The sequence below is a fragment of the Diabrotica undecimpunctata genome, chromosome 1 (genome assembly GCF_040954645.1).
Source record: "Diabrotica undecimpunctata isolate CICGRU chromosome 1, icDiaUnde3, whole genome shotgun sequence".
In the NCBI taxonomy this organism is placed as follows: Eukaryota; Metazoa; Arthropoda; class Insecta; order Coleoptera; family Chrysomelidae; genus Diabrotica; species Diabrotica undecimpunctata.
The window spans coordinates 163,835,993-163,863,538 of NC_092803.1; the positions used below are offsets into that span (position 1 = coordinate 163,835,993).

General features: G+C 30.7%; 2 protein-coding genes across 3 annotated transcripts in view; one reads left to right on the forward strand and one right to left on the reverse strand.

Moving 5' to 3' along the window:
* The window catches only part of LOC140432476 (dnaJ homolog subfamily C member 10-like), a 36,277-nt gene extending 20,363 nt beyond the window's left edge, over positions 1 to 15,914 (forward strand). The window contains exons 11-14 of one of the 2 annotated variants that reach the window (XM_072520387.1): positions 993 to 1,126; positions 3,274 to 3,478; positions 5,863 to 6,087; positions 15,158 to 15,914. In XM_072520387.1, the coding sequence (XP_072376488.1) occupies positions 993 to 1,126; positions 3,274 to 3,478; positions 5,863 to 6,084 (561 nt within the window). In that variant the 3' untranslated portion in view covers positions 6,085 to 6,087; positions 15,158 to 15,914. Of the gene's footprint in view, positions 1 to 992; positions 1,127 to 3,273; positions 3,479 to 5,862; positions 12,732 to 15,157 lie in introns of those variants that run through there. The other variant, XM_072520386.1, reaches the window with a different exon arrangement.
* A 4,996-nt stretch (positions 15,915 to 20,910) lies between these two features.
* The window catches only part of LOC140432478 (uncharacterized), a 76,659-nt gene continuing 70,023 nt past the window's right edge, over positions 20,911 to 27,546 (reverse strand). The window contains exon 6 of the mRNA XM_072520391.1: positions 20,911 to 23,903. Coding sequence (XP_072376492.1) covers positions 23,835 to 23,903 — 69 coding nt within the window. The 3' untranslated portion in view covers positions 20,911 to 23,834. The remainder of the gene's footprint in view (positions 23,904 to 27,546) is intronic.

The following is a 27,546-nucleotide window of genomic DNA, read 5'->3' on the forward strand; positions in this document are numbered from 1 at the left end:
CTACAATAAAATGGTCTACCATGCACTATCTGTAATGTAGAAAGGAAGGGATCTGACTATGTAATTAAAATACTAATAATTGAAAATCAGAGCACATCCATAGTAATTTTATAGTTATACCATTGACTGTGGGTTCAACTGAACTACTTGGATTACACCCCATTTATAAACTTTGCTTTCCATTTTGATTTTCAATTATTAGTATTTTAATTACATAGTCAGATCTCTTCCTTTCTACATTACAGATAGTGCATGGTAGACCATTTTATTGTAGTCAACCACCCACTGTTTAACATGTTGTTTAGTCCGCTTCTTGCATTCTTACTTTTCGTCTATTTCAGTTGCTCTCAAACTAACACCTTAATTATTACAGACATGTTTGAGTGTGAGATCTGGATTATTCAATCTACTTAAAAAACATTCTATATAATTTTATATTTCATCAGTGACCTCCTATAGTAGTGTCAGTTGGACTTTTGGTCAATACTTAGTTTCATAGAATTGTAAAAGGTGCAGATCACATATCTATGATTGTGACTGCTCATCCAAGTTGTCATTTGTCACATGTCACCCCAACATTTCCGTTAGATCAGGAGCCATTCTGTCTCCGGCTTCTTCAATTAATGTAGCCTTCCTTAAATTATTTTAAAGTGTTTGTTTGTCCATTTGTAGTGTAGTGTAATGTACATTTATATGTTTATGACATCCTGTTCTTGCCGGATAGGCCACAATTGACGAAGTAAGTCTATAAACGTTAATCATATAAAAACCTTTTTTCAACCATAAAACTTCGAGTTTTTATCGAAGTTAATCAATTTCTTTGGTTTTAAAAAACGTTTCTTGGCTTATTTCAGATGCCCCTGAAGATGATCTAGGGATCGAAAGTACTTGGGCAAGATTTAATTAAACTGTGCTCGATATATGCCTTTTATCTGATCAAAGTTCATTTATTCGAGCATTCAACCTTATATTTTCTAATATTTTATTTATAGATGACTGTACCAGCAATAAAAATAGCCCAGTTGGATTGTTCGATTAATCATGATATTTGCAATCAAATGGATATTAGAGGATATCCCACAATTAGAGCCTATCCATTGGATTCTTCAGGATTGGATAATTATTTGTAAGTATATAGGTCTCTTTTTTTATTCTTTACTCTAGTTTTCTATATATGTTTATATTCCTATATGTATATAAATTAGTGATGGGAAGACCTGGTTCGTTTCGGCGACCCGGGTCTTCCAGGTCATTCATTAAAATGATCCGTTCATAAAGATCCGTTCATATGAACGACTAATTAAATTTGTTGCGTAAAGGTCAAGTGTGTAGAGTTTAATATTCATATGTTTACGAATCTTTCTGAGAATATATGAATTAATGATAATGCAGGACCCGTTCATAGAGATTCGTTCATTAGAACGACTTTAATTATATTGTTGTTTACGTGTAAAATTCGATATTGTTACTATAAATTTAAGAATGAAATATAGTTTAAGGCTGACATTAAAGTTTGTAAGGTTTGTTTTGCGGCGTAAGGGTTTCGCCGTTCTGGGAAACTGAAATCAGCGTTTAAACGATCCTTTGTGGTTCGCGGTTCATGCATTAATTTGACCGAGCAACGTGTCGCGATCACACAGTTCGTTTCGTAAACACTAGACAGCGTCATTCATAGGCATGATTCATAGGGTCACAGAATGTGATTGTATTAATCACGGGTCTTCGAAAAGATCAGATCTTTGTGAACGGATCGTTCGTGACCTTCTCATCACTAATATAAAAAATACTAACTGATCCGGCGAACTTCGTACTGCATTAGAATTAAGTAGTGTTTAATAATAACTAAAAATTAACAGAAAACCAAAAAAAATACTCAAAATCATACTTTACGAAAAAAAGTTTAATTAATTTAAAGCTTTTTGGTAAACAATATTTTTGCTATTTTTTTGATGATCGTAAATATACAATGATGATGGTTTTCCGACGATGATTGTTTACAAAACAAATAAAATAAAAAAAACCCCTTACAAGACAGTAACTTTATTCCCATTCTTCTTTTCATTTTTATCGTACCTCTTTCCTGCATTCCAAAGAAACACATGTACGACAAAAAGCCACATGTGAAAATTATGACATCCTAGAGCTGATAGAAAACAATCGAAAAGGTTAGTGTGGTTTGACCCTCGAAAGAGCTTAAACCAACATTCAAATGAAGCCATCGGTTAAAATTAAATGAACTAGTGTTCTTACAGTTTTTCTTGTATTTTTTTGTTTCGTTTCTCTCGTTTAGTTGTTAGTATGAACCCTGTTGGTTGTTTACTTATATTCTAAAATCTTTTTTTATTTGTAGTGAACTGATGATGCTTTTAAAAATAAAAGCGAAACGTATTCGAATAAATCAATAAAGTAGTTGACGACTTTCATTTGCCAATTATTGACCGATAAAACCTCTGGTATTCAACATTGAATATATTTTAAATTTAATCAATGGTCGTATTTTTTGCTATATATATATATATATATATATATATATATATATATATATATATATATATATATATATATATATACAGTATACTCAGTCTATAACGAACACGGTTATTACGAGGTTTCGCTTATAACGAGATACATTAGATGTCCCGTGAAATTTCTATTGAACTATAACCATCTATAGCGAGGCAAATTTGGTTATAACGTGGCTATAAATAAATACCTTTTCAAACAGCCCCTCAATAAACTTAACTGCAGCCTTCAATAAACTTAACTGCAGCCCGCAATAAACTTCTTACCAATGAATAAATACAACTGTTTCACATCTTTAGAAAATATGATAGAATGATACTGGACCATTTAAAGCAGTTAAAAATGACAGAGTTCTTAAAATTGCAGAATCAATAGTTTATGTTATCCTTGAAAATACGCTTTATACATTATGTAGTTGGAAAAAAATATAAGTACAGATTTTTTGTTTTAACGTATATCATTGATAATAAAAGTAAACAACTCTTTTATGTTTTAATATATTTCATTGACAATAAAAGTAAATAACTTTTTTTCAAAAACGCCATTCAAACAATATTTATTAGCATCTTATATTGCTCCGAATGGCTTCACTATAGGAAGTTAATGGTTTAGAAAACTACAGATTTATATGTATGCACAGTATTATTATTGTCTGATATAACGAGATCGGCTTATAACGAGGTAATTAGTCTGTCATTTCAGTTCTCGTTATAGAGGGAGTCTACTGTATATATATAATTTTAATTTTAGGGACTACAGAGGAAGAAGGGATGTGCTGTCGTTAAAATCATGGGCTTTTAGCCTATTGCCTTCTTCAGTGGAATCATTTACTGCTGTAACATTAGAAGCTCAAGTATTAACTAAGAAATATATATTACCTTGGATTATAGATTTCTATGCACCTTGGTGTGGTCATTGTGTTGAATTTGAACCGAATTTTCGAACTGTTGCAGAAGTAAGTAAATATTAAGTCATGAATATAAAGTAGTTTATCGATAACTGGCTGATAAAATACTTTAATACAACTTAAGATATAGATACCACTTAAAGTTTGTCCTATTATGAGCCAGCAAACATTAGAAATAGTATACCAGATGACAATATAGAAGTGTTATAAAAATATAGAAAGTTATTGATAACTTTTGATTTTACTGTCTAAAAGTACGCTTTTGACCTCCTTTAATATTTCAAGATGATGTTTTGTTTTAAGAGGGTAAACAAGGGAAGTTTGACAACTAATTTAAAATCGATTAAAAAATTGCCAAGACAAGTTATGGAGTGATTTTTCGTATCGTCTTTTTGATATGCAATGTTGTTTACATTTTTTTTGTGAACTAGATCTTTTTTATTAATGCAAGAACATTTGCGTGTTGTAACGTGATTTAATAAGTCCATATATCACAATCGCCAAATGAATTTCAAAAATATGTTTTTACGAAGTTTGCCTTTTTAGTTTTGCTAATAGCCGCTTAGATGGCGCCACCAATAAAACCTTCCGACACAAACCTTATCGGATCTTAGCCGAGAACATTTTCTGGCAATAATTTTTTACAATTTTCGGAGAAGAATATTCCAACAGCAATGCCTCACTGAAATGGTTTCTGTGTCTGGAATGAAGCATCACACCAGTCAACTTTTTCCCGATGGTATTGCGAATTTCAAAATGGTCGCTTCAGTCTCAGCGACGAATCCAGGCCAGGTCCACCCGAAACAGCAGTCTCACAGCAAAACATTGATGCGATTCGTCACCTAATTTAGGATGACCGCCGTGTAACATACTGGGAGATAGAGGCATTTTTAGACATTTCAAAGGCCTCGATCCAAGAGATCCTACATGAAGAACTAGGTTTTACGAAGTTGAATCCCTTATTTGCTCACAGAAGAGCAAAAAGTGGTTCGCGTCAATTGGTCCCGAAAAACATTGGAACAGTTCCACAAAAGAAGCTCAAAAAACGTTTATGGTATTTTTAGTGACATGAATCTTGGATTTACTCCGATGAACCGGAAAAGAAACGCAAATCCACTTTGTGGGTGTTTCACGATGAGGAAAAACCAACAAAAGTGATCCGTTCTCGAAGTTTTTCAAAGAAAATGGTCGCAACTTTTTGTCAAAATCTGGTCCTGTGGTAACAATTGCTTTAGAAGATAGAAGAACGGTTACTTCTGATTGGTATATAACCGTTTGTTTACCAGAAGTTATCGCGAAACTCCAACAAAGCAATATACAACGGCGAATCATCCTACATCAGGACAATGCAAGTGCTCACACTGCCCAAAAGACAATAGAGTTTTTGGAGCTTCAAAACATCGAATTGTTAAACCATCCATCGTATAGCCCCGACCTAAGTCCCAACGATTTCTTCATATTCCCAAATATCAATAATTCAATGCATGGGCAGCGATTCTAGTTGCCAGAACAAGCCATCGATGCCTCTAAAACAGCAATTTTGCAGGTGTCAACTGAAGACTGGAATAACTGTTTTACCAATTGATTTGAACGTATTCAAACATGTATCGATGTTGGTGGGACATATTTTGAAAAGCGATAAAGTACTTTAAGTCTATATATTTTTTGTCTTTATGGCTATATGCAAAACTAAAAAGATAATCCTTATAAATATGTACATTAGATCTACAAAAACAAATACTTGAAGAATATTTCGAATGGTGATGCTTAGAATAATATTTTACATTCCCTGGATAGTTCAAATCTTAGATTTTTGTAGAAATTCGTCGGAAGGTTATTCATAAAAAGAATTTCAATATGCTCCAGCTGAAAAAATTGTGAAAGATTTAGAATAAAAAATCGACTTTACAGACCCTATTTTTTCGAATGATTCGAAAATTTTAAAAACTTTGTTATATCTGGAAAATTCTGTTAAAAATCACTGATTTTTTACATACAAAAGAGTAAAGAAGATTTCAAACGCGCTTTGAAAAATTAAAATTAGCTAATTAAGTGGATCTGGGAAATTTTTTAATGCCGCTATAAAATTTATATTTTTTTTTATCAAATTTCTGCAATTAAATTGCACCAAAGTTATTGTGTAAACAATTTAGTTGTTTTGTTTTACAATAAAACAGTCTTTCATCGATTTTGTTATATTTTTTTAAAATGAACGTTTTATTTTCTATTGCCTTCACAATTTGTAAATTAATAATATGGACTTGGGCGTATGCTTATTACACAAATATGACAAATTGCGATCTTCATCATGCGACTGATTTAATGTAAAAACCACATAGTTACTATGTGGTAACTAAACTTGATGTTTGTTTGTAAAACTTAATTTATTTATTTTATTTTTAGCGATTTATTTATTTTAATCTTATTTTTAGCGATTGGAAGGTATAGTTAGGACCGGAAAGCTAGATTGTGAAAAAGAACGCATTTTTTGTGGAAAGACCTTGGGAATTACAGCCTATCCAACAGTAAGACTCTATATATCGCCATCAAAATACTATCCAATTGAAAGTTTAGGTGTTTCCGATATTTTAAAACAGGTGACGGAAATCTTAGAAAAACAGAAAGCGCACGAACACGACCATGACGAACTATAAAAGGTTCTTTGGTATATCTTATACATTTTTTACATTTTTTGTTCAATGAACTTCTTGGTTTAAAAAAATATTTTCAACTTATGACTGCAACGTTTAAAAACAAATTACAACTTTTCTAAAAAAATTGGATATTTTTATATAATTTTATGTTTTAAAATGAACCAATTTGTTATTTGGAAAGTAAAAAGGTGCAATGCAATTATTTTTATTGACTCTTCAACGATGTAGATGTTATGTCTGTTTGAATGTTGATGCTGATGTATATGCTTATTGAAGCCGTGTTTACTATTTGTATGTGTGTGTGTGTGTATTTGTGTTCTTAATAACAGTCAGCAACTTAAAGAGAGTTAAATTTAAGTTCTCTTTACTCAATACCTGTTTAGATTCCTCCATGGTAAATAATATATTCGAGATATGGTGGAAAGTTCAGAGGATTGTTACTATGTCTGAATCTTCATGCTGATGTATATCCTTATTGAAGCCGGGATTGCTCGAGGATGTTATTATACTGCCTATGGCTCTTGTTGATAAACTACCTCCCACAATTCCCCTATTTATCGGTATATAACAGTCTTATTCTTCCTCAGCTTTTTTCATTTCAGGGATTGCTGTTCCTTACCCATCTTCGCCACTCATTTCTGTACACCGTGTTCGGTTTTCCTCTACTTCTTCTTCCCTCAGTTTCTAACAGATCAATCCTTCGTCCTAAATAGTTCTCATTTCTACGTTTGGCGTGACCAAACCATTCCAGTATTTGTTATTTAACTTTTTTGAGACTGTAGTCATCCCGGATCTTGCCCTTCTAGTCTTACCCAACATCCACCGTAAAATTTTCATTTCATCTGCCTCCATCTTCTTTTCCTGACTCTCCTTTACACTTACTTACTAACGCAGGTCACACCACACTCTTGTATATCTTTCCTCTCAGCTCTTTCCTGATTTTCCATTTACAAAGTACCCCGCTCATTCGCTTTCAGTTACACCAACCAGCATATATCCTGTGGACAATTTCTCGTTCTAGTGTCCCATTTTCCATTACGTAGTAGCCAAGGTATTTAAATTCTCCTACTCCTAGTTTTTCCCCAAGCAATTCAATGTTCCCAACCATTCCTGCTCCTCCCAACTACATATACTCCGTTTTCGACCTGCTAAACTTAAGTCTTCCCTCTTCAATAGCCCTTTTCCAACCCTTCAACTTCTCTTTCAACATTTTTTTGCTCTGCTCCACTAACATTATATCATCTGCAAAGAGCATTGACCAGGGAGTCGTCCCTTCACTTACCTTCTCTATCAGTACATCCATAACAAAATTAAATAGGTAGGGACTCAATGAAGTGCCTTAATGCAAACTAGCCTTCACTGGAAAACTTTCGGTCAATCCAAAACAAGTCCTTATTTTGAAATACGCTCCCTCGTACATATGCGCTCTATGCATGTTTCAATTAATATCAACGTATGAGTTTTTTCATTGTAAATTTAAAACCTTGATCCATCTTTTATAGTCAAGTTTTCGTTTTGTCTGTCAAAATTTCTTGCTGTCACTGTAAAAAAATGTTTTTTTTTTTTCATTTTTTTTTTTTTGTATTTTGTTATTAACTTTTCGAGTTCATTTTACAAACATTAAAATCGTGTGAAGCTGCGATTATGTTTCCCAATACATTATGATAAAAATGTGATTTGATAAGAGGTTTTTCAGATAATTAGATATGCTGAGAATTATCATATATTCACTTTACCGTATCGAATAGTCACACGATATTACATTTTCTTTTATAAAATTGAGTATCGATGTGTACAAACGAGGTTTCAAATTTTCAAGTAACAAATTTGGTTAAGGCTGGTAATGCAAATCCATTAGTACATTTTCTTAGTGTTAAGATAAGTTTATCATTTAATGTAAACATTGACCAAGTATAGCATTAACGGTTATGTTCCTTCCAGCTCCGTTACCAGTGCCATATTTTAGTATTAACCTCCTTAAACACCGCATCTAGTATATATATATATATATATATATATATATATATATATATATTGAATTTATTGTGATGGTTTTTATTTTTTATATATTGATATAATTAGCATCTGATGTAAATTGGATAAGGCAGCAAAAATTATTGGGTTTGCGCTTGCTTTTATTATTGAAATAAAATGAACATCAAAAATGCGAATTCTAGTGAGTACGTGCTACAACAATTGTTGGTCCTCCCGGTTGTGTAAGTAATTTGAAGCTGTAGTGTTGGATGTGTCCTTCCATCACAACTTCCCAAATGTGTCAATTCTCTTCCTAAGGATCAAATGCATAACTGAATATTTGGAGCAAGCATTTGTACTAGGTTGATCTTAATCTTGTTATATTTTTGTTTTTCCATATGTTGGCGAGATTGAACTAGGCTGGTTAATAAATTAAAAAAGAATTACCGGTTTAGTATATTCAAGAGTCTTAGACTCTTAGGCTAGTTCTCCACTTGAGATTTTTAGTCGCGGCGACAAAAAAATCGCTGTCGTAGAAAATCTAGAGGGTGCCTCCACTGCGATTTATAAATCGCTAAATTATATCAGTCTTCCAATGGATGACATCGAAACTACTTGTGTCATCGCTCTTTTGCATCGGGCGAGAACTAAACGACGAAAGCATCATTATTGGATTCATCCGTTAACAAATCAAAGAGTTTTTAAAGGACAGTTTTACATGTTATTTGAACTATAGTACTCAAAATGCCCAACAAACATTTCCAGCATATTCCTCGTGCCTGAGTTTTTAAAAAAATTGAAAATTAAATGTTCTTGAAGACACACCAGGCTTAGCTGGCTTTAGAATCGCGACTAAACAATCGTAAGTGGATGTGTGTCTATGCTTGTCCTTATGATTCATTGTGGTAGGCGACTATCACGTCGGAGTAAAAATAAGACAGGTTGCGTTTTCTTAATCGCTGTGATTATTTAGTTGCAAAAGGATTTACTTGTATTTGAAACAATGTGTTCAATTTTTGCGACTAAACAATCGCGCGACTACAAATCGCAAGTGGAGGGCTAGCCTGACAGTTTAATACCGATTTCGTGATAATTTTGTAACACGAACTACTCCCCGTAAAGATACGAATGCACATAGTACCAAAATATAATCTTAAGAAAATCACCGAGAAAAAATTCAATGTGGATTCACTGTGGAATGACTCTATCAGAGACATTTACAAATTGAGGCTGTCTCAGAAGATACAACTAAACAAATAAATAACATGGAAGATATAGGGAAATTCAGATCCGAAAGATCGTGCATAAACGCCGTGGCTGCACTAAGACAAGTCACAGAAAATGCTGTTAAATATTATAAACCGGCATATTTATGCTTCGTAGACCTAACAAAGACTTTCAATAGCATCCAATTCGGAGATGTCTTACATCTATTATATATAAAATCATCAAAAACAACTACTCCCAAAATCGAATGCGGCAAAGATAAATGAAAAACTAATCTACACCAGTACAAAGCGGATCCAGGCAAGGTGATTAGTTAAGCCCACTGCTATTTAATATAATAATTGACGAAATAATACAATCAGTTCGTCAAGGTCATGGTGACAGAATGGGAAACAGACAGATCCAAATAATATGCTATGAAATTCTAATATTCTATGAAAATATAATATTCCCAATAAGATAGTATCGAATATGCTATGAAGACGACTCTGCACTAATCGCTGAGACCGAAGATGATCTCCAAAGATCCAACGCACATTTTCAATACAACAAGCACAAATACATGATAATCTCGGCAGAAAAAACCAAGTGTATCACAACATCGAAATACCCTCTATGATGTAAAAGCAAAATCGACGGCAAAATTAAAAGGTATGAAATCTGTGGGAATATATATTATAATTAGTTATGGAGATATTGAAGAAGAAGTAGACAAGTCTTAAGAGCAAATACAGCGACAGATCTCTTAATGGCACAGTCTGGGAAAACAAGTTCCTAAAACAAAACACAAAAGCAAGAATCGATAAAACAACAATTAGATCTATGACTTACACAGCAACAATTTATATTAGTCAAAACACAGGAAAATAGACAAAAATTGTCTTTATGTTTAAAATGCAAAAGTGTATTTAAAAGTGATTTTAAGTGTGTTGTTTGAACGGCGGTTGGAGAGTGAATTAATGAATCGATGTATGATTCTTTCTAACTAATAGGTAACTTTTTACAAAGGGGGTCTGTCTTTTGATTATATCACGACGTCTAGATATCATAATTGTCTATATGCATGTTCAGCGAAACGACATTTATTGTCTATTGTTCATTGTTCAAAAAAATAAGTCTACTGTTTGATAGTAGACGGTTTTTAAGTAAACTTAATTTGACTAACTACCATCGGAAACTCAATTAGCAACAAAGTATGTTGATATTTCAACAGTAACCTTTAATTGTTTGCGTTCGGATAAATATTTCTATATTTCCAGTTGTATATTTAATGTGTATACTTGCTATTTATATTGAAAGTAAACAAAATTTAAGCATTCAACGAAATCGAGGAGATAAGGTATTACTTGTTCAACTTACATTGGATGGAATAATTTATTTTTTAGTTAATTGCTGTTTTAACATAACTTTGTGTAACTAATTAATGTTTCCCAAAATGAGTGAATATGCTAAAATATAACATTTTTCCTAAACACTTTTATATGTATAATTAAAGCTTATTCGAATATTAAGGTAAAATATTTGTGAAGGGATGAACTAAGAGCGTTTATTTTAGTGACTTTTGACTTATAATTCTAATATATGTATAATCATTACATCTAATCTATGTCCAATATGTAATCATTATTCATGGATTCGTAATTCAATTTTTACTGTGTATTTACATTTTCCAAATTTTTTTAATCGTCCACAACTATTTTGACGTCGACAGAACTTTCTCAAGTAAATGTTTCGCCAGATGATAATTTCAGGCCATTTTGATAGATAATCCATTAAGTTCTTGTTTCCTCTCTCTGTCATCGGAAGTGGACCGATAATATCCACCGCAAATCGTTCAAACGGCTCTCCGGAAAGATATTGTGCCATTTTACCATGACACTTCTTTTTCTAAGGCCTTGTCTACCGTTACATAAATCGCGTTTCTTACACCAATCTTCTACATCTCGGTGTCAGTTGATACAGTAAAATCTGTCTCAAACTCTGGCTAGTGTTTTTTTGACTTCAAAATGTCAAAAGAAGTTCTTGCAACATACTTTTAATGTGTGGTTTTGGCAACTGTACGTACTCCATTGCAATTTTTTCACTTGCGATGTAATAGACCATTGCAAAGATACAGAGATTCCCATTACGCCTGTATAGTTCCACTGTATTTGGTTATTCCTGTCAAATAGGTCTTACTCAATTTTTAAGACTTTGGAGAGGAGATTCCCATTGAGTTAAGTACGCCAATGTTTAAGCCATTCTTGTATAACTTTTCAGCCATTATCTTTCTTTTGAATCTTTTTAAGGTTTTCCAGAAAGGTCTGTTCATTGTCAGTAATGAGCAACTTCAGGACTCCAGAGTATCTTTTTTCTTTCTGTGGTCAATTGTGGGAAATTGATTTCTTAGGGACCTATATCTACAATTATTTCTGGTAAGACTATGTGACTGGTTTCTGAATGTCGATCTAGACGAAGTTCTGATCTCATTCTTTTGTTCTTCTTTCCTTGCCTGGGATCGACTTCTGCAATTATTTTGCAAATGTCCTATTCTTCCGCAATTAAAACATCTTCTGTTTTCATTTTTAGATTTTTGTTGAAGATTTTGCAGTATTCTTAAATTTTGCGATAAAATAGGTTATTGGTATCTGCCGTTGTGACTTCTTTATTTTCTCGAAATCCTGTTTCTTTTAATTTTGGGAGAGATCTGGAAATGCTTTTCGCAGCTTCATACTCCTGGGCCGAGATTAGTGCTCCATTTAGCGTTTTGTGATGTTGAGGAGAGCTTGTTGCATTTCGCTTTTCTTCAATCCCACTTCTGACACCAATGTTACACTTCTTTGAATTGCTTTATTGAAATGCCAACAATATTTACAAATTTTACACAAAGACAACCATTAACTTCAAAAACTCAAATACTATTGTTATTTAAACTGCAACTTCCTGTCTTTATATACATTTTCTGACATTCCAGGCAAGACTAGACATTTCAGGAATTTTCGATGAAATCTTAAACATTTTAGAAATTTTTAATTTTTCTTTTTTGTCAAGGGATTTTTCTATATGGAATAAATCTCATGGAATTGTCGTAACAGTACTAAAGCAACAACAAAATAAATAGAACGTTATCTAATTAATTTAGTTACATGTCTGGAAAACTGAATGTGATTACATATTGTGTAACCTCTATCTAGACTATTGGCAATGTAATACTGGCTATGTTTTAAAATTTTGTTTGATTAATTTTGTAAAAATACTCATAAATATAACTAACTTAGTTATCCCTTTCCTAGCAGAATCTCATTAGATCTGATTTTAAATTTTAGTTTTAATAGTATCTACGTGGTCTATTTATAGTGTAAGACTTAAAAATTGATTTACTGTGTGTTCTATATACTTTATTTTTTACATTTTATCTAAAGCTTTATACCAAATTAATATATTTTCTAAATAAAACTTTACTGTTGTATAGTGCGTAAATTATTCAAAATAATTTTAATTATCCCTAAAATAAAACTTCACAGTACAATGTACTATATTACAGAATCTCAAAGCTACGGTATAAGTAGTATACCTGGCGGGTACTAGGCCACTTTGGTAACCATGCCATCGAGCTCTCCGCGTTGTGAATGGCCTTGATGTCCTTTGATGACCTTGACCCGGGAAAAATGACAAATGACCCAAATGAAAAATTAGACTTCAATGACCAGAAGGTAGCTAAAGAATGACCACAGGATTGTAAGAACTGCCTGCTTATCGCTTAATCTCTTCTTTCCCTCGAGTGGTAAAAGGAGACCACCCTGTATGTTAAGTGTAGAACTCATCGCTAATCGCTAAATCTCTTCTCCTTTTTGGACAGTTGGTCAGGCTAGGTCAGGGTTGTCAAATCTTATAAAACAGCTCAAAAAAAATTATTTAAAAATTTCTTTATAAAACGTATAATAAAAATCCTATCGGGCTACATCACAGAACGTTTTCGGAATAACTATGCCATCATCAGTGCTATCTGGATGTACATGTTTGAAGCAATTAAATATGTGGGTTAAGAACCTTTAAATGTAATTTGATTAACTTTGAGTTACATCTTTGATAATTAAAAACCATGATGTTTAAGTTACAAAAGGAATTGATCACATGGCAACGTAAGACTCCACTGGGGTTGCTAGTCCTTAGACGAAATGTCTTTAGGGACTTGTTGATTATTCCGAAAACGTGTGATGTAACCCGATAGGGTTTTTATTATTGTACCTTTTATAATGGAATTTTTAAATAATTTTTTTTGATACATGGCATACAGCCAACTACAGGAATTTAGTTTACTTATGAAAGCTCAAAACTTTTTTGAGAAAAAAATTTGAGCAAACAAAGTTTTCCCCCAACCAAAAAATTTGGTAACCCATATTTAAAAAACATTCACCCTATATAATTACCCGAAAAGAAGAAGAGATCTATCAATAAGCGATAAGTTCTGTACTCAATATACAGGGTGAGGGCCAGCACCTTCTTATCATTCGACGGAAAGAAGAAAAGATTAATCGGACAGTTCTTACAACCCTCTAGTCATTGATCACTACTTCTTTAGCTACCCTCTGGTTATTGCAGTCCAACTCTATCGAAAAGAAACAGATATCTAGCGATAAGTGACTACTTCTCATAACCCTCTGATCATTGAAGACTAATTATATTATACTTCTTTACTTCTTAAAGAGGAAATCCGAACGATGGATCTGTTTATATCCAGAACACTGTACCACAAAAAAAATTGGTGCACATCCTAATCTTTTCCTTGCAAAAATAGTTCTAGAAAATCTGTAAAGATTAAACAGCAAGACGATCTACAAATGTAGATTAGAAATGTACAAATTTGAAATCACAGATTACCGAACAAGTTGGTAGATTGAAACTTCACTTACAATGCTGTACGGTAACATAATGTGAAAGCAAATTACCAGTCATGCAAGAGAAGCAGCTGAGGAAATCATAGGAAGAAGAAGAATGAACATCAATTCCCAGATCACACGAACACCGTGGTTTTCAGCGGAATTTACTCCAAATCTAAGCAATTTAAGAATTAGAAAAATAAAAGAAAAATATTAACATTTCACATAGCATGAAAACAGGAGATCGGAGAAAAGTATTAAAATTGTTAAGTAATAAAAAAAACCTTTAACGAATTTGTACTTTGTACAGACAAATTCAATGTTGGGGGTTCACTGAATAGAGGTTGGTGCTTCATTGCAAGTTCATCCCCCCTGGGACAAATTATAGACCGCCACTGCTTTAAGAAGCGCAAAAAAACACGAAAATGATAGAGGTTCAACCATCAAGTTATTTATAAATAAAACATAATATGACGCCATAAGCTTTATTTTTTCTATATCTTGTCGTATTGTATATGTATCCGTGTTCCTCAACCTTTGTCCACAGGATATAACTCTCTATATGCTATTCGCATTCTCAATCGACTATAGGTGGCAGCGCGTTGGAAAGATGGCGGATGAAATAGGGATATCGTTTGTTGACATTGTAAATTTGATAGGGGGTTTTAAAAGGCCCCTACTTGAAGGGCAAGCTATTTTAGATTTCAACCATATTATTACTTGTGGAATGTTATCATGTAGTGGGAAAACCGCAGTGATACAAGCATTGTGCCTTAAAACGGGCAATTTGAGAGGAGTATCCTACCAAATACAAGTGAAAATTGACGTGGTTGATAATATTAAAAATGTTGTTTGTAATTGTACATGTAAGGTGGGAAATTCAAGCAAATACAAACATATAATTGGCACATTACTATATATTTTTCGATAAGTGATTACATAGTGATTTGATAAAAGTAAAAGAACCATTTTGCTATAACTCCATGTTTATAATTTCTTTTTATTACTTACAGGCATACGATGGAAAAATTAAGCACCACAGACATCAAACAACGGTGAGGAAAATTCAAAAAAAAACAATGTGTCTAAAAGTATGGTACCAATTAACCAGTTTTACCACATGAAAAAAAAAACACTGCCAGAAGATAATTAGATACGCGTCTAGCAAAACCAGCAGATACTGAGATATTGAAGATATTACTCCTCGGAGCAGAATATTTAGAATTAAGTCTGACTTTAAAAAGTGTGATTCGTATACATCAGCACACAAAGTTCTATGAGGAAGAAATGCTTCAGATATTTCTATGTCATAGTATTATTGGCATCAATAAAGTTCTACCAGTCTTTGCTAATACATGGGTTACTGACATTGTACTAGAATATGATTTAGCTATATATTATACAAATAATGTTGAAGTAAGCTACAGTAATTCTGTTGAAATGTATTTAGCTACGCTAAACCAAACTGGAGAAGCGTGGAAAAACCTGAGGCGACTGAGAGTAACTAGAACCACTTGTTACCATTTATTTATATATAGTAAAAATAAATTTCGGGAAAATGTTGTGTAGAAATAAAGTGCCCTCTGGCGGGCAAAACAAAATATGTGCAATCAATTTTACGCGACCTTAAATATTTATGCCTAATTGAGGAAAATAATATTACTTTAAAGAAAAACCATATGTATTATGCACAAGTACAACTGCAAATGTTACTTACAGGAATAAAAAATGTCATTTTGTAGTGTTTTATCGTAGGCGTAGATTTTTACAATGTATTATAAGTTTTATTCCAATTATATAAATAAAAAACTTGTTTTAAAAGATTGTTTTATTTCTTATAGGTACTTTTACTTGGAAAAAATATTTATATACAAATATAAATTAATATTTATCATTACTAATTATTAGTGCAGAAAGGTTATTAATACCTGAAATAATATTTATAACAGAGTCCATATAAGGAACTAGGAATAAATTAACTCTTGCTTTAAGAATTTTAAAAATTTTTAGCCGTTGTATAGTTCTTTCAACGTTTACTCTTGCTGAAGCAATTTCAGCAGTACAAAGAGCATCTTGAATTGATAATTGTTTTCTTTTTACCAAAAATGGCGGTCTTATTAATTCGATTTTCTTTTCAATGCATTCATTTGCTATTAAAAAGCCCGTATCTACCATTATTGTATCCTCATTTGGTGTCAATTTGTCCAATAGTCTTGATTGAATAAAAATTTCTTTGTCTGAGATACGACCACCACAAACAGGAATTACAAATGTAATTAAACCATATGGTACTATTCCAATCATAACTTTTAATGTGTGGTCCCCCTTGTAGAGAGAATAAGTCATTACACGGCACTTACGACTTCACTTTCACTATCACTTTGTAAAAGTGATTCTGTGCAGCCCAAAATAATTCTTGCTTTAGGAAATTTCTTAAAACTAACAGGTATCCTATTTTGAATCCCTTCTTTTCCTGGTCAGGGGATTGCAGGTTTTAATACTTCAGAAAGAACTTTCACCGTTATCTGAAAATAATTTCTACATGTGTTTGCCGAGACATCCAATATAACAGAAAGGCAAAGAAAAGTGAGGTCAGTTACTTAGCAAACACTAGAACAATATATTGTTTTAGCTGAAGCAATAATGATTTCGAATTTTTGTTTTCCAATAAACTAACAGCTTCTCGAGTGGGTATTTCAGTGAATGCATTTAAATTGCGATTTGTTTGTATCAAATCATACAAAGTAACTTTTTGCCTTCACTTAATCCCCTAAATGGGTCTCTAAGATGGGGTCTCTAAATGGGTTTCTAAAACTGCACTAATCGATGTACCTGTGTTAATTTCGATTTCATCTTCCGTAATTGTTGACGTTGTTCGATCTGAGTCAATCAGTACATTTTTTGAAATAGATACTGTACTAGAGAGATGCCTTTGTTTTGCTAGTTTTGATCTTTTTTCTCGACATGGTCTTTGTGAAGAGGACAACACTTTGTCCAAAGATAGAATAGGTAGATTCTCAGATAGAATGGAACCTTTTTTAAAAATTGTTTGACAGTCCTCACATCTAAAACATAAGTAAAACATTATTTCAATGATTAAGAAAGAACCAGGCTGAGACAATATTACCTAAATAAATTTCCTATCAAATATGAATTACCTGGAAAAAAGGTATACATACATTCATGAATTTTGTCACAGGTTTCGCAATACGAAGAGCTACTTGCCAGTTTTTTCGTAATTTCTCGTCCCTTGAAAAGTAGTGGAGATGTATATCTTTCATACATCGAGCAGAACATTGTGGCACTGAACAATATCTATTACTTTTCTTCTCGCCCATTATTTTTTAAAATTTGATGAAATTTATACCAGTTTTAAACTCTTTATTGAAGATTTTACATTCATCCCTATTTTATGAGTTACCTATTTTGACAGCAGTTGGCAGCACGGTCGTTTGAGAACGCGAATAACTTTGTCATATTGCTACGCGTATTCGTCTCCTCGTTCACACCATCCTTTTACCTCAGTCTTCAGTCTTGGCCTACCACCTACCACCAAAGAATATAGACGCATATATGCGTCTATATTCTTTGCTACCACGACTATTTAACATAATATTACATTATCTGCATTTAGTTTATTACGTTCTATTATAATCTTATGACATGAGCAATAAATATTAAAAATAAAACTACACATTCTTTTCTAAAAATATATATTGTTTTAGGTTTTACATTAGTTGTATAAAAATTATCATTAAAACATACCTTCTTAAAAGTAAAACTACTCGTATCACAGTGAAAAAAACTAACGTGCAAATTGTTTGAAGGGGTTAATGGTATCTATTTAAGGATGATACAAATGATTATTATATTATATACATTTTAAACTTTCCATTACCTATTTTGGGCAAGACATACAAAATCTAAATAATAACTTTTTTCTTAAATTTATTTTAAAGCTCGTTTGATTAAACACAACAATATTTTATGAAGAAACACAATAAACTAATATTCCTGGAAATTTTATTTAACTAAAAATACAATTTGTATTGTTTTGTTAACTTATGTTCAACCTGCCATGTATGTTATTCATGTATAATTTAGGTAACATAAAACACAACACTGCTGTTGGTTTTTTGAGATTATGTTTTGTATTTTAACGAAAAAAAAAAATAGTATTAATAGGTCAACATTCCTGTCTCTAATAAGATTTAGGTAAAAACATAAAAATTATCATTCTTCTGGGGAAGCTGATGTTTCAGCCAAACATGACAAGCTGACTATATTCTGTGGACATTTAAAACAGAATGCGTTTTATGTTTTCTGCAATATTATTGGTTTAAGATGCAAATCAATTGACCTATTTGTTCATTCAAATTTGCCATCTGTGAATAGATACTTAAATAAAACAATCATGACATCAAAATGTGAAATGCAAAATGTCGTAGTGGATTTCTTAGTGGTATTATCAGTGAAAACTGACATTGCTTTAAAGAATCTACAGAAACTTTATTTTACCCAGCTTACGGATATTAATAAGGGAAACAGGGACACGTGCTCATGTGTATTTATTAAAAGTATTTGTATTTCTAATTGGTATATTCATAATATATTTTTTACGCCAAACTTCATCCGAACACCTTTTTATACTTTTTATCCATACAATCTCAAGTTAGATTACATCCTACAACTGTAGGAGTAGCAAATTCATGGTTACTTGTGTCGATGTCGTTTGGGGCACACATTTGAAACACCCCCTCAGTTGGTACAAACAACCACAGCATTGTATAGCCACAGCGTCTTTTCATACAGGAAAATGTTTTAGGAAATCGTAGCGTTAGAAGGAGACAAATGTTATGGCGAATGTTAGCAACCATGGGAAGTGGGATTATTATGTCAGGGCCGTAAAATAGAAACATTTGAGATTTGACTGGTACACAAGTAATATAATTACAGAGTATCAAGTATATAGTTCACAATCGAGGTTATATATATATATATATATATATATATATATATATATATATATATATATATATATATATATATATATATATATATATATTGATTTATAGTATCAGCAATCAGTCAGGAAATAAAACTCTATTTGTTCAGTCTCAATATTTCGTCACGATTTTGTGACTTCTTCAGGAGAAAACTGTAAATTTATTAGAATAATTAATGATTATATGTAAACAAAATGAATATTTTAATACTTACAACTATAAGAATGAAAATTTAAATTTTTTTGACATATCTAAATAAATGACATATTTGTTTGATTTTATTAAGGAGTTATGGTAACCGCAATATGTTATAGAGTGAATTCCCGTTGTACAATTTTCAGCGAGTAGGTTAAAATAAACAATTATTACTATGACAGTATTATTCATTTTATAAAGTGGAAAGATGGAATTAATAGAATTGAGAAAGAATCAGGAACACGATAAATTGATCTATAAAATGTAATTGATGGTATGTAGTCAGTTACTGCAATACTGATATTTAGGAATGTAATAAAATTATAGGTACAGTTACTAGAGAATTACTAAATTTGTGTTTAAAGGTTAAGATCTATCATATTATATATTGTTTAGTATGTTGCAGTAGATATTACTTAAATGATTGGTGTCTGTTTTATAATTGATAGATTCAGGAGTTTTATTAATGTGTACCATTTCAAGGAAAAGCCGATTTTTATAATTATCAACTTGTTCCAAGATTTTTACATTATTAAAGTCAAAGTTATGTCCTGTCTTCAAGTGGTGGTCCACTAAGGCACAAGAGTTTTTTTGTATGTTACAGTCACTTTTGTGTTGAGTGACACGTTTTTTAAGCCACTGTTGACTTTGACCAATATAACAACTTTGACATTGACTGCAATTTATTCTATAAATTATATTACTCATTAATGAATTTGGAGTTTTAACTTTTATTTTTGAGAATAACCTTGAATTTAGAAGTGGATTGTATTTAATTAATTTAACATACCATCAATTACATTTTATAGATCAATTTATCGTGTTCCTGATTCTTTCTCAATTCTATTAATTCCATCTTTCCACTTTATAAAATGAATAATACTGTCATAGTAATAATTGTTTATTTTAACCTACTCGCTGAAAATTGTACAACGGGAATTCACTCTATAACATATTGCGGTTACCATAACTCCTTAATAAAATCAAACAAATATGTCATTTATTTAGATATGTCAAAAAAATTTAAATTTTCATTCTTATAGTTGTAAGTATTAAAATATTCATTTTGTTTACATATAATCATTAATTATTCTAATAAATTTACAGTTTTCTCCTGAAGAAGTCACAAAATCGTGACGAAATATTGAGACTGAACAAATAGAGTTTTATTTCCTGACTGATTGCTGATACTATAAATCAATATTTAAAACAGTACGGTCGAAAAAATAATTTGAAAAATATATATATATATATATATATATATATATATATATATATATATATATAAATATATATATATATATACATATATATATATATATATATATATATATATATATATATATATATATATATATATATATATATATATATATATATATATATATATATATATATGTTCAGTAGTTTGCAGATGTTTACATGCATCAAATAAAGTAATTAGTGTGTTGTACGCTAGGAGCGCAATATCGAAATGTACTCTTGGTACTCTACTATACCAACAGTCAGTATTTCCACGCCAAATGAAACCCATTTTGAAATTAATAACGGATTTGTTTTTTCGGTCTAAAAATATGTTTTCTGAAAATTATAGTTAAGTTTAAGGATTATTCTAAAGGGTGTAATTATTGTATATATACTATAATTATAGTATGGTTGCTAACACTGGTCATGGCTGCGCAATCTCAGAGAGCGGTTTAATTGCTCGTCTAACGAGATTTTTACAGCAGCAGTGAACAGAATTTAAATAATCATGAAGATAGCCAGCCATCTAAAGAAGACGGCCTCTTAAGAAGAAGAAGATACTTGATTTGCTTATAGACATGTACTACAGGGATATATTACTGTTCATGATAATATAAAGAATGATATATTGATGACTTGATGATTATAACATATGCCCACTCTTTTATGAGTTACTATTCTACTGTACTATTGCTTATTAATATAGCAAAGAGTATTTTCTTTACTTAAAGCTACGGATATTAGCTTTATTTAATGATATCTAGTATTGTTACTCTCTATTTATCCTGCCTTATACTATCAATTTTTGGACGTAAACCTCTCCTTGTCTCTTCTATTGGTCTGTACCTAGTACTATATAATCATCTATCCAGTTCCAATCTTATCTAATATCTATTTCTTTGGCTTATTGTGAATGAAGTTTTTTCAGTGGTATTGGCACTAAAAGATTTTCCACTCTTGCATACAAACTCTAACGATTATCTAAATACCACCACAAAGAGAGAGACAAATACGGAAACGTTTTTGGATAAAAACGAGAGAATTGTTGAAATCTTTCAGGAGAATTCAGACATTCTATATATTTCGCGTATGAAAAGCGTTTGGACATAAATTGCCTTGATACAAGTTTGTTTGCTATGTTCTGGAGTTGTTTGTTTCAATAAATTCCGATAACAATCCACCTCTGTATAGAAAATCTCTATTCAAGTGAATACATCGATATACAGACTGGATACAACCTTCTCTTGGTTCTTGTTTGTGCTATTACAGATTTGGTTAAATAACATATATGCGGTATCCATAATGAAATAACTTATAACAGAAATAAGATATTTCTGTATATTATCCACGAAATAATTTACCCTATTTTAGAACGGCATCTTGACGAATTTCAGTTTGATTTTAGAAATAGCCTATAGGTGCTGATTTAAAGAGCTAGGGATATGACCCGTAATGTTTTCGGTTGCTTCTTGGAATTTGAAAATATATTTGACAAAGAAAGCCATGAAAAAACTCATAAATCTCTTAAAAACAACGGTTATATAAAAGTATGATCGTAGAACCATAGACAACTTATAAACAAACAGGTAAAGTGGAAAACAAGTACTTGGAGTAGTTTAGTATACTCTACGAGAAATTCGTCAGGGATGTATTTTGCCGCCAATGTTAGTGGCAGAGGAACAATGTAGTCTATTTGACATTTCGATTTTCACCTTATCAACAATTTTTTTTTAACATAAAACTCTTATTTCTAATCTTATATTTAGTAATCTTAATAATAATATCAAATTATTTCATATTTTAAACAGTATATTATTTTAAATGCTCCTATTTTATTTTTAGCTACTTCTTCTTTTAATATTGGTTTTGCAGCGTAGTTAGTTTAATGTAGCAAAATCAGAACGGTTTATTTTCTTTTCTCTTTTTACAGTTTTTTCTTCATGACTAGATAATGGGTATATTATATTGATGAATTATCTTAAAGTGACATTTAATAATAGTTTTCACAAGGTTTTTTTCAAACACAATCCTTTTTTTCCTTTTCGTTAATAGGATTGATTTTAAATAAAATATATTTCACTGCGTTTGTTGTTTTAAGTGTTTAATTTATTTCCTATCCTTTTAAATTTTTCTGCAAATACTTCTACGTATAGTATTGATATTTTCCTGTAATCGTATCTTGTAAATAATATAGGATCTTGCTCAATGTTGTTTGTTCAATTTTGTCTATTCTACAAAGTTCCTTATTTATGAGCGACAAAGAATAATATTTTTTTTTACCTAAAATAGATGTTAATAAACTTTTTTCCACTAAAAACTTCTCGCCGTGATCACATATACATCTATAATATTGGTACTGGTACATACATTACGAATTAAAATAATATACATATAAAATTAGGATTTGATGTTAATATTGGGATTCAATTAAATGCAAGGCCGAATACTTGCCATGTCGGGCTAGTATGATCATGAGTTTTTCCTAGTTTATCCTTATGATTTAAAATTGGATTATTGACAAGAGAATTTTACTGTAAATATCACATTGTTTTTAAATACCAATCATATGCTGTCATTATTTTTTCTGGAAGGTATCCGAAAGTTAATGTTGGTTTCATTATTCAAATGAATTATCCTTCAATAAAGTCGTCCCAGGATCGCACCTCAAACAATTGACAATATTAATTTAAAATTCTCTACGGTAAAATGTATAATATAGGTTGTAAATTGTTATTATGAAACAGGCAGTTGCTATTAAACTATTGAAGAGTTTTTTCTATTTCCAGGTAACAAAAAAGCATTTTATTTAATTTATATTTTGAGAACATTTCCGATGTAAAAATCGAAACGTGAGGTATAATGTATTTGTAATTAAAATTTTGGTTGATTTTTATTAAATATAGTATTTAATATAAAATAGCCACAGGCAGGTAGTTTCAGAACCATAATAACAATACAAAAGTGGACATTAAAGGAATCGCTTTTAAAAGTTATTCTATAAATTGAACTGACCATAACATGGAAGTGACTCATAAAAAGTAATTGTTTCAACCAGATTTAAAATTCATAAGGAGGTTTTAACATGTCTCTTATTTACCATAAAATAAAAGTTGTGTCTCTATAATTATTTGCACTAACAGAAAAGGATTACCTAAACCGATTTTAGTTTTTAGGAAGTCATCCTAATACTTCATTATTTCTAATTTGTGCTAAAATGTATCTATGACTCTCTTTAAATTAAATTTTATACAATGTTAAATATCCTCTTAGCAATGTTGACGACTGATGCGTTATCCAGGATGTTGTTGATATACTGAAAAATAAATACACAAATTATTCTAAGAACTGAGGTGAAAAAATAACATAATAAAATGGTTTTAAACAAATGTAAATGTAGCATTTTTGAAATTAACTAAATAATTACTAGTGTAAACAATGCATTTTGTCTCGGTTTTATCCGAATAATTAGAATACAAAAGAACTAAAAGCTTGTCTGAAGAAAATTCTGTAGTGAAATATTTCTTTTCGTAAAACTGAACTTAATATCTTACTATAATGTATCTTATTTATAGGTGTTATGATAAAAGTTGGGATTTTATGCAAATTATATATCGTTCGTAAAATGAAGCTTTAGTGCAAATATTTCGGTTATGTAATGAAACGAATATTTTTTTTAACATAAAATCACATTATGTCACCATTACCATAATAATATCATCCTAAGTTTATAGACCAGGGCAGATCTGTAAAAAATCAACTAAATTTGGATGTGAGAGGTGGCATTCGGATTTTTGCAGAAATAGTTAGGTGATAATATCAGTAATAATAATTCACTTATCCTCATTCTTAAATAGGTCGGGAACATTAATAAAAAACGGGTGTGGCAGTCCAGTGGGACTGCCGGTAGAATTTACACTTCTATACACGCATTCGCCGTTACAAATTCATTTGGGAGTCAATCTGCACAATCATTACATATGTAATGCTATAGGTAAGACATAGCAGAAAGAGAAACCGAATTAATAACAACTTACTAACAATTAATAAACAACATTTGACCTGTAATAGGAGTATAGTAAATGAAGGATTGAATCAATATTTTGATGAAAATGTATATTTTTATTTTCATATATGTATGAAAGGAGTTGAATGCAAAAATTTTTTTACACATACTCTGCAGTAAAATTCATTGTTTATTTTGTTATTAATATAAAAATACAATACAATACATTGCAACATAATTCAATATAATAATACAATACAAATTAAAATGCAATATTCATAAGTATTTAAAAATGACAATAATATACATAACTTTTCTACTTAGGCATATGTTTAATTTATCATGTAATAATATCTCCTATTTTATACTAATGTATAAAAGTCCTCCCCGACTGGGAATCGAACCCCGGTCTCCCGCGTGACAGGCAGGGATACTGACTACTATACTACCGAGGACATGACACAAACGTATTTTAAAATTGACAGTTCTGGGTCATACAGTGATTTATTGAGATTATTATTTTGAAATACAAAAGACTAATATAATTATGAACATTTAATAAATAATACAAAACATATCACATCAATAATAATATTAATAAATATTTATTATATATATAATATTATATATACTTATATATATATAATATAATATATATATAATATATATAATATAATATATATATATATATATATATATATAATAATATATATATATATATATATATATATATATATATATATATATATATATATATATATATATATATATATATATATATATATATATATATATAAAATGTGCACTCGTAAGTGAATGGGATATTTTCGGTCAATTTGGAGATAAAAAAGACAAGAGTTGTGCTACTTTATCTATTTAGTATGTTTGGTGTTGATTGCATGTTCTGCAAGGGCACAAGTATGTTACTGTGAATTTTGATGATGTTAGAATTCTCTGTAGAGAACGTAACCTTAATAAGAGACAGTTTATGGAGATGTGTCATATTTTGAAACAACCTAATGCATTAAATAAGAGAACTGATATCAGCAACTTAAGCCAAATTTACCATGCACTAATACTACAAAATTGATTCTTCCGTATTCTACTTTTAAATTATTGGTTTCTTCTTCAACTTCTTTTATTATATCATAACATTTATGTTGGCATCTACAAAACTTTTCCTTAAATCTCACCAGCTGATTGTCAGTTCTGACATTCAAGCTTTCAAATACTTTATTTTGCATGATATGATCATAACAGTCTAGATCCCTAGCCTTGCCTTTGTTAATATAACATTTCAAAATTGACAATTACATTTTTTGATAGATTTTAGAATCAATCAATGTTTTCAAAAGTTAAATTAAAAAATTAATATAAAATTACTTTAATTGGGAATCTTCCGGCGTTCTGTGTTTCTGTGTTTTTGCTGATTTATTTAATAGATTAATTTTTGATGTTTCTTCACAATAATAACATCTTAATGCTACAGATCTTTTAAAGGCAAGATCATTTACTTAATTTTTTTTTCATATAGATGTATCGCTTATAATACTCTTTTAGATGAACTGATGATGCCCAATGAACATTGGGCGAAACGTCTTCAATAAATAGATAAAGTAGCACAACTCTTGTCTTTTTTATCTCCAAATTGACCGAAAATATCCCATTCACTTACGAGTGCACATTTTTTTTATATTAAATTAAACGGTCATATTCCTTAAAGATATATATATATATATATATATATATATACATACATATATATATATATATATATATATATATATATATATATATATATATATATATATATATATATATATATATAATATTAAATATATATACAAAATGAACATTTTTATATTCGAGAGGGGAAGAGAGAGAAAATATATCTTCTGTCTCTCTCTTATTCATTATCTTACATATGTAATGATTTCACAGATTCACTCCCATACAAATTTCCAACGTGGAGCGCGCGTATAGAAGTATAACTTCAAAAATTAAAATATATTTAATAAATATTTTTTTATAAATTTATAAACCAGTGACGTATGACGTATAATATAGTTATGTCACTGATCAAAACTGTACGAAAAACATGGCGACTGATTAAAAGTCGATGCGAAAAGCCCTATTAAAATCTACCTCCATTTTTAATTCTTAATTAGTACAACACCAAATTAGATAGATCTGATTGTGAGAGTTAATAATAATTATTTTATTATTTAGTGATAAAACTATGCTGTCAAGTAGGTACATATTAGTACAAGTCTTATTATATTTATATTATATGTAATAATTATTATTTTTATGTACAAACGTAATTTAAATTAACGTTTGTGGTTTTACGACCCTTAGGTACCTTGATTTCAGTACCTGAGCAAAAATTCGTCAGAAATGAAGTGCATAAAATATATAAATGGTAAGAACAATGCATATATTTGACATGTTCAATTTGACATTTAATGTGAATTAAACATATTTATGTGAAAATTTAAAACATTTTTTATGAATAAAATTCTCAAAGTACAGTGTTACATACATTTTCCTTTCCTATATTTACCATTGCCCTATTTATCTGCCCGATAAAGTTTGGATATTTTCTGAGTACATGATTGTCCAGGTAAACCATGAAATATAAATTTCTTAAAACTATCTATTACGGTTTCACTTCTCTTCTAGATTTACGGACAGGTAGGCTGTTGGTCACGGTAACTTAAGTACTCAATGTACCCAGAGGCGAAAATAAACAGACGGGTGAGCGACTCACGTGCGGTGACAGATGTTCAACGTTCCAGAGCTGAAACGTGAACCCGCTGCTGATTCTAATCTTCTTTCTCTGCTGAATTTTTTTGATTATGGATCGTTTCATCTTTGCTAGTGCCCTGTTTAGATATCTTCTGCCTCTTGAGGTAGAAGATATCTAAACCAGAGAATGTTTTTAGTAGTTTGT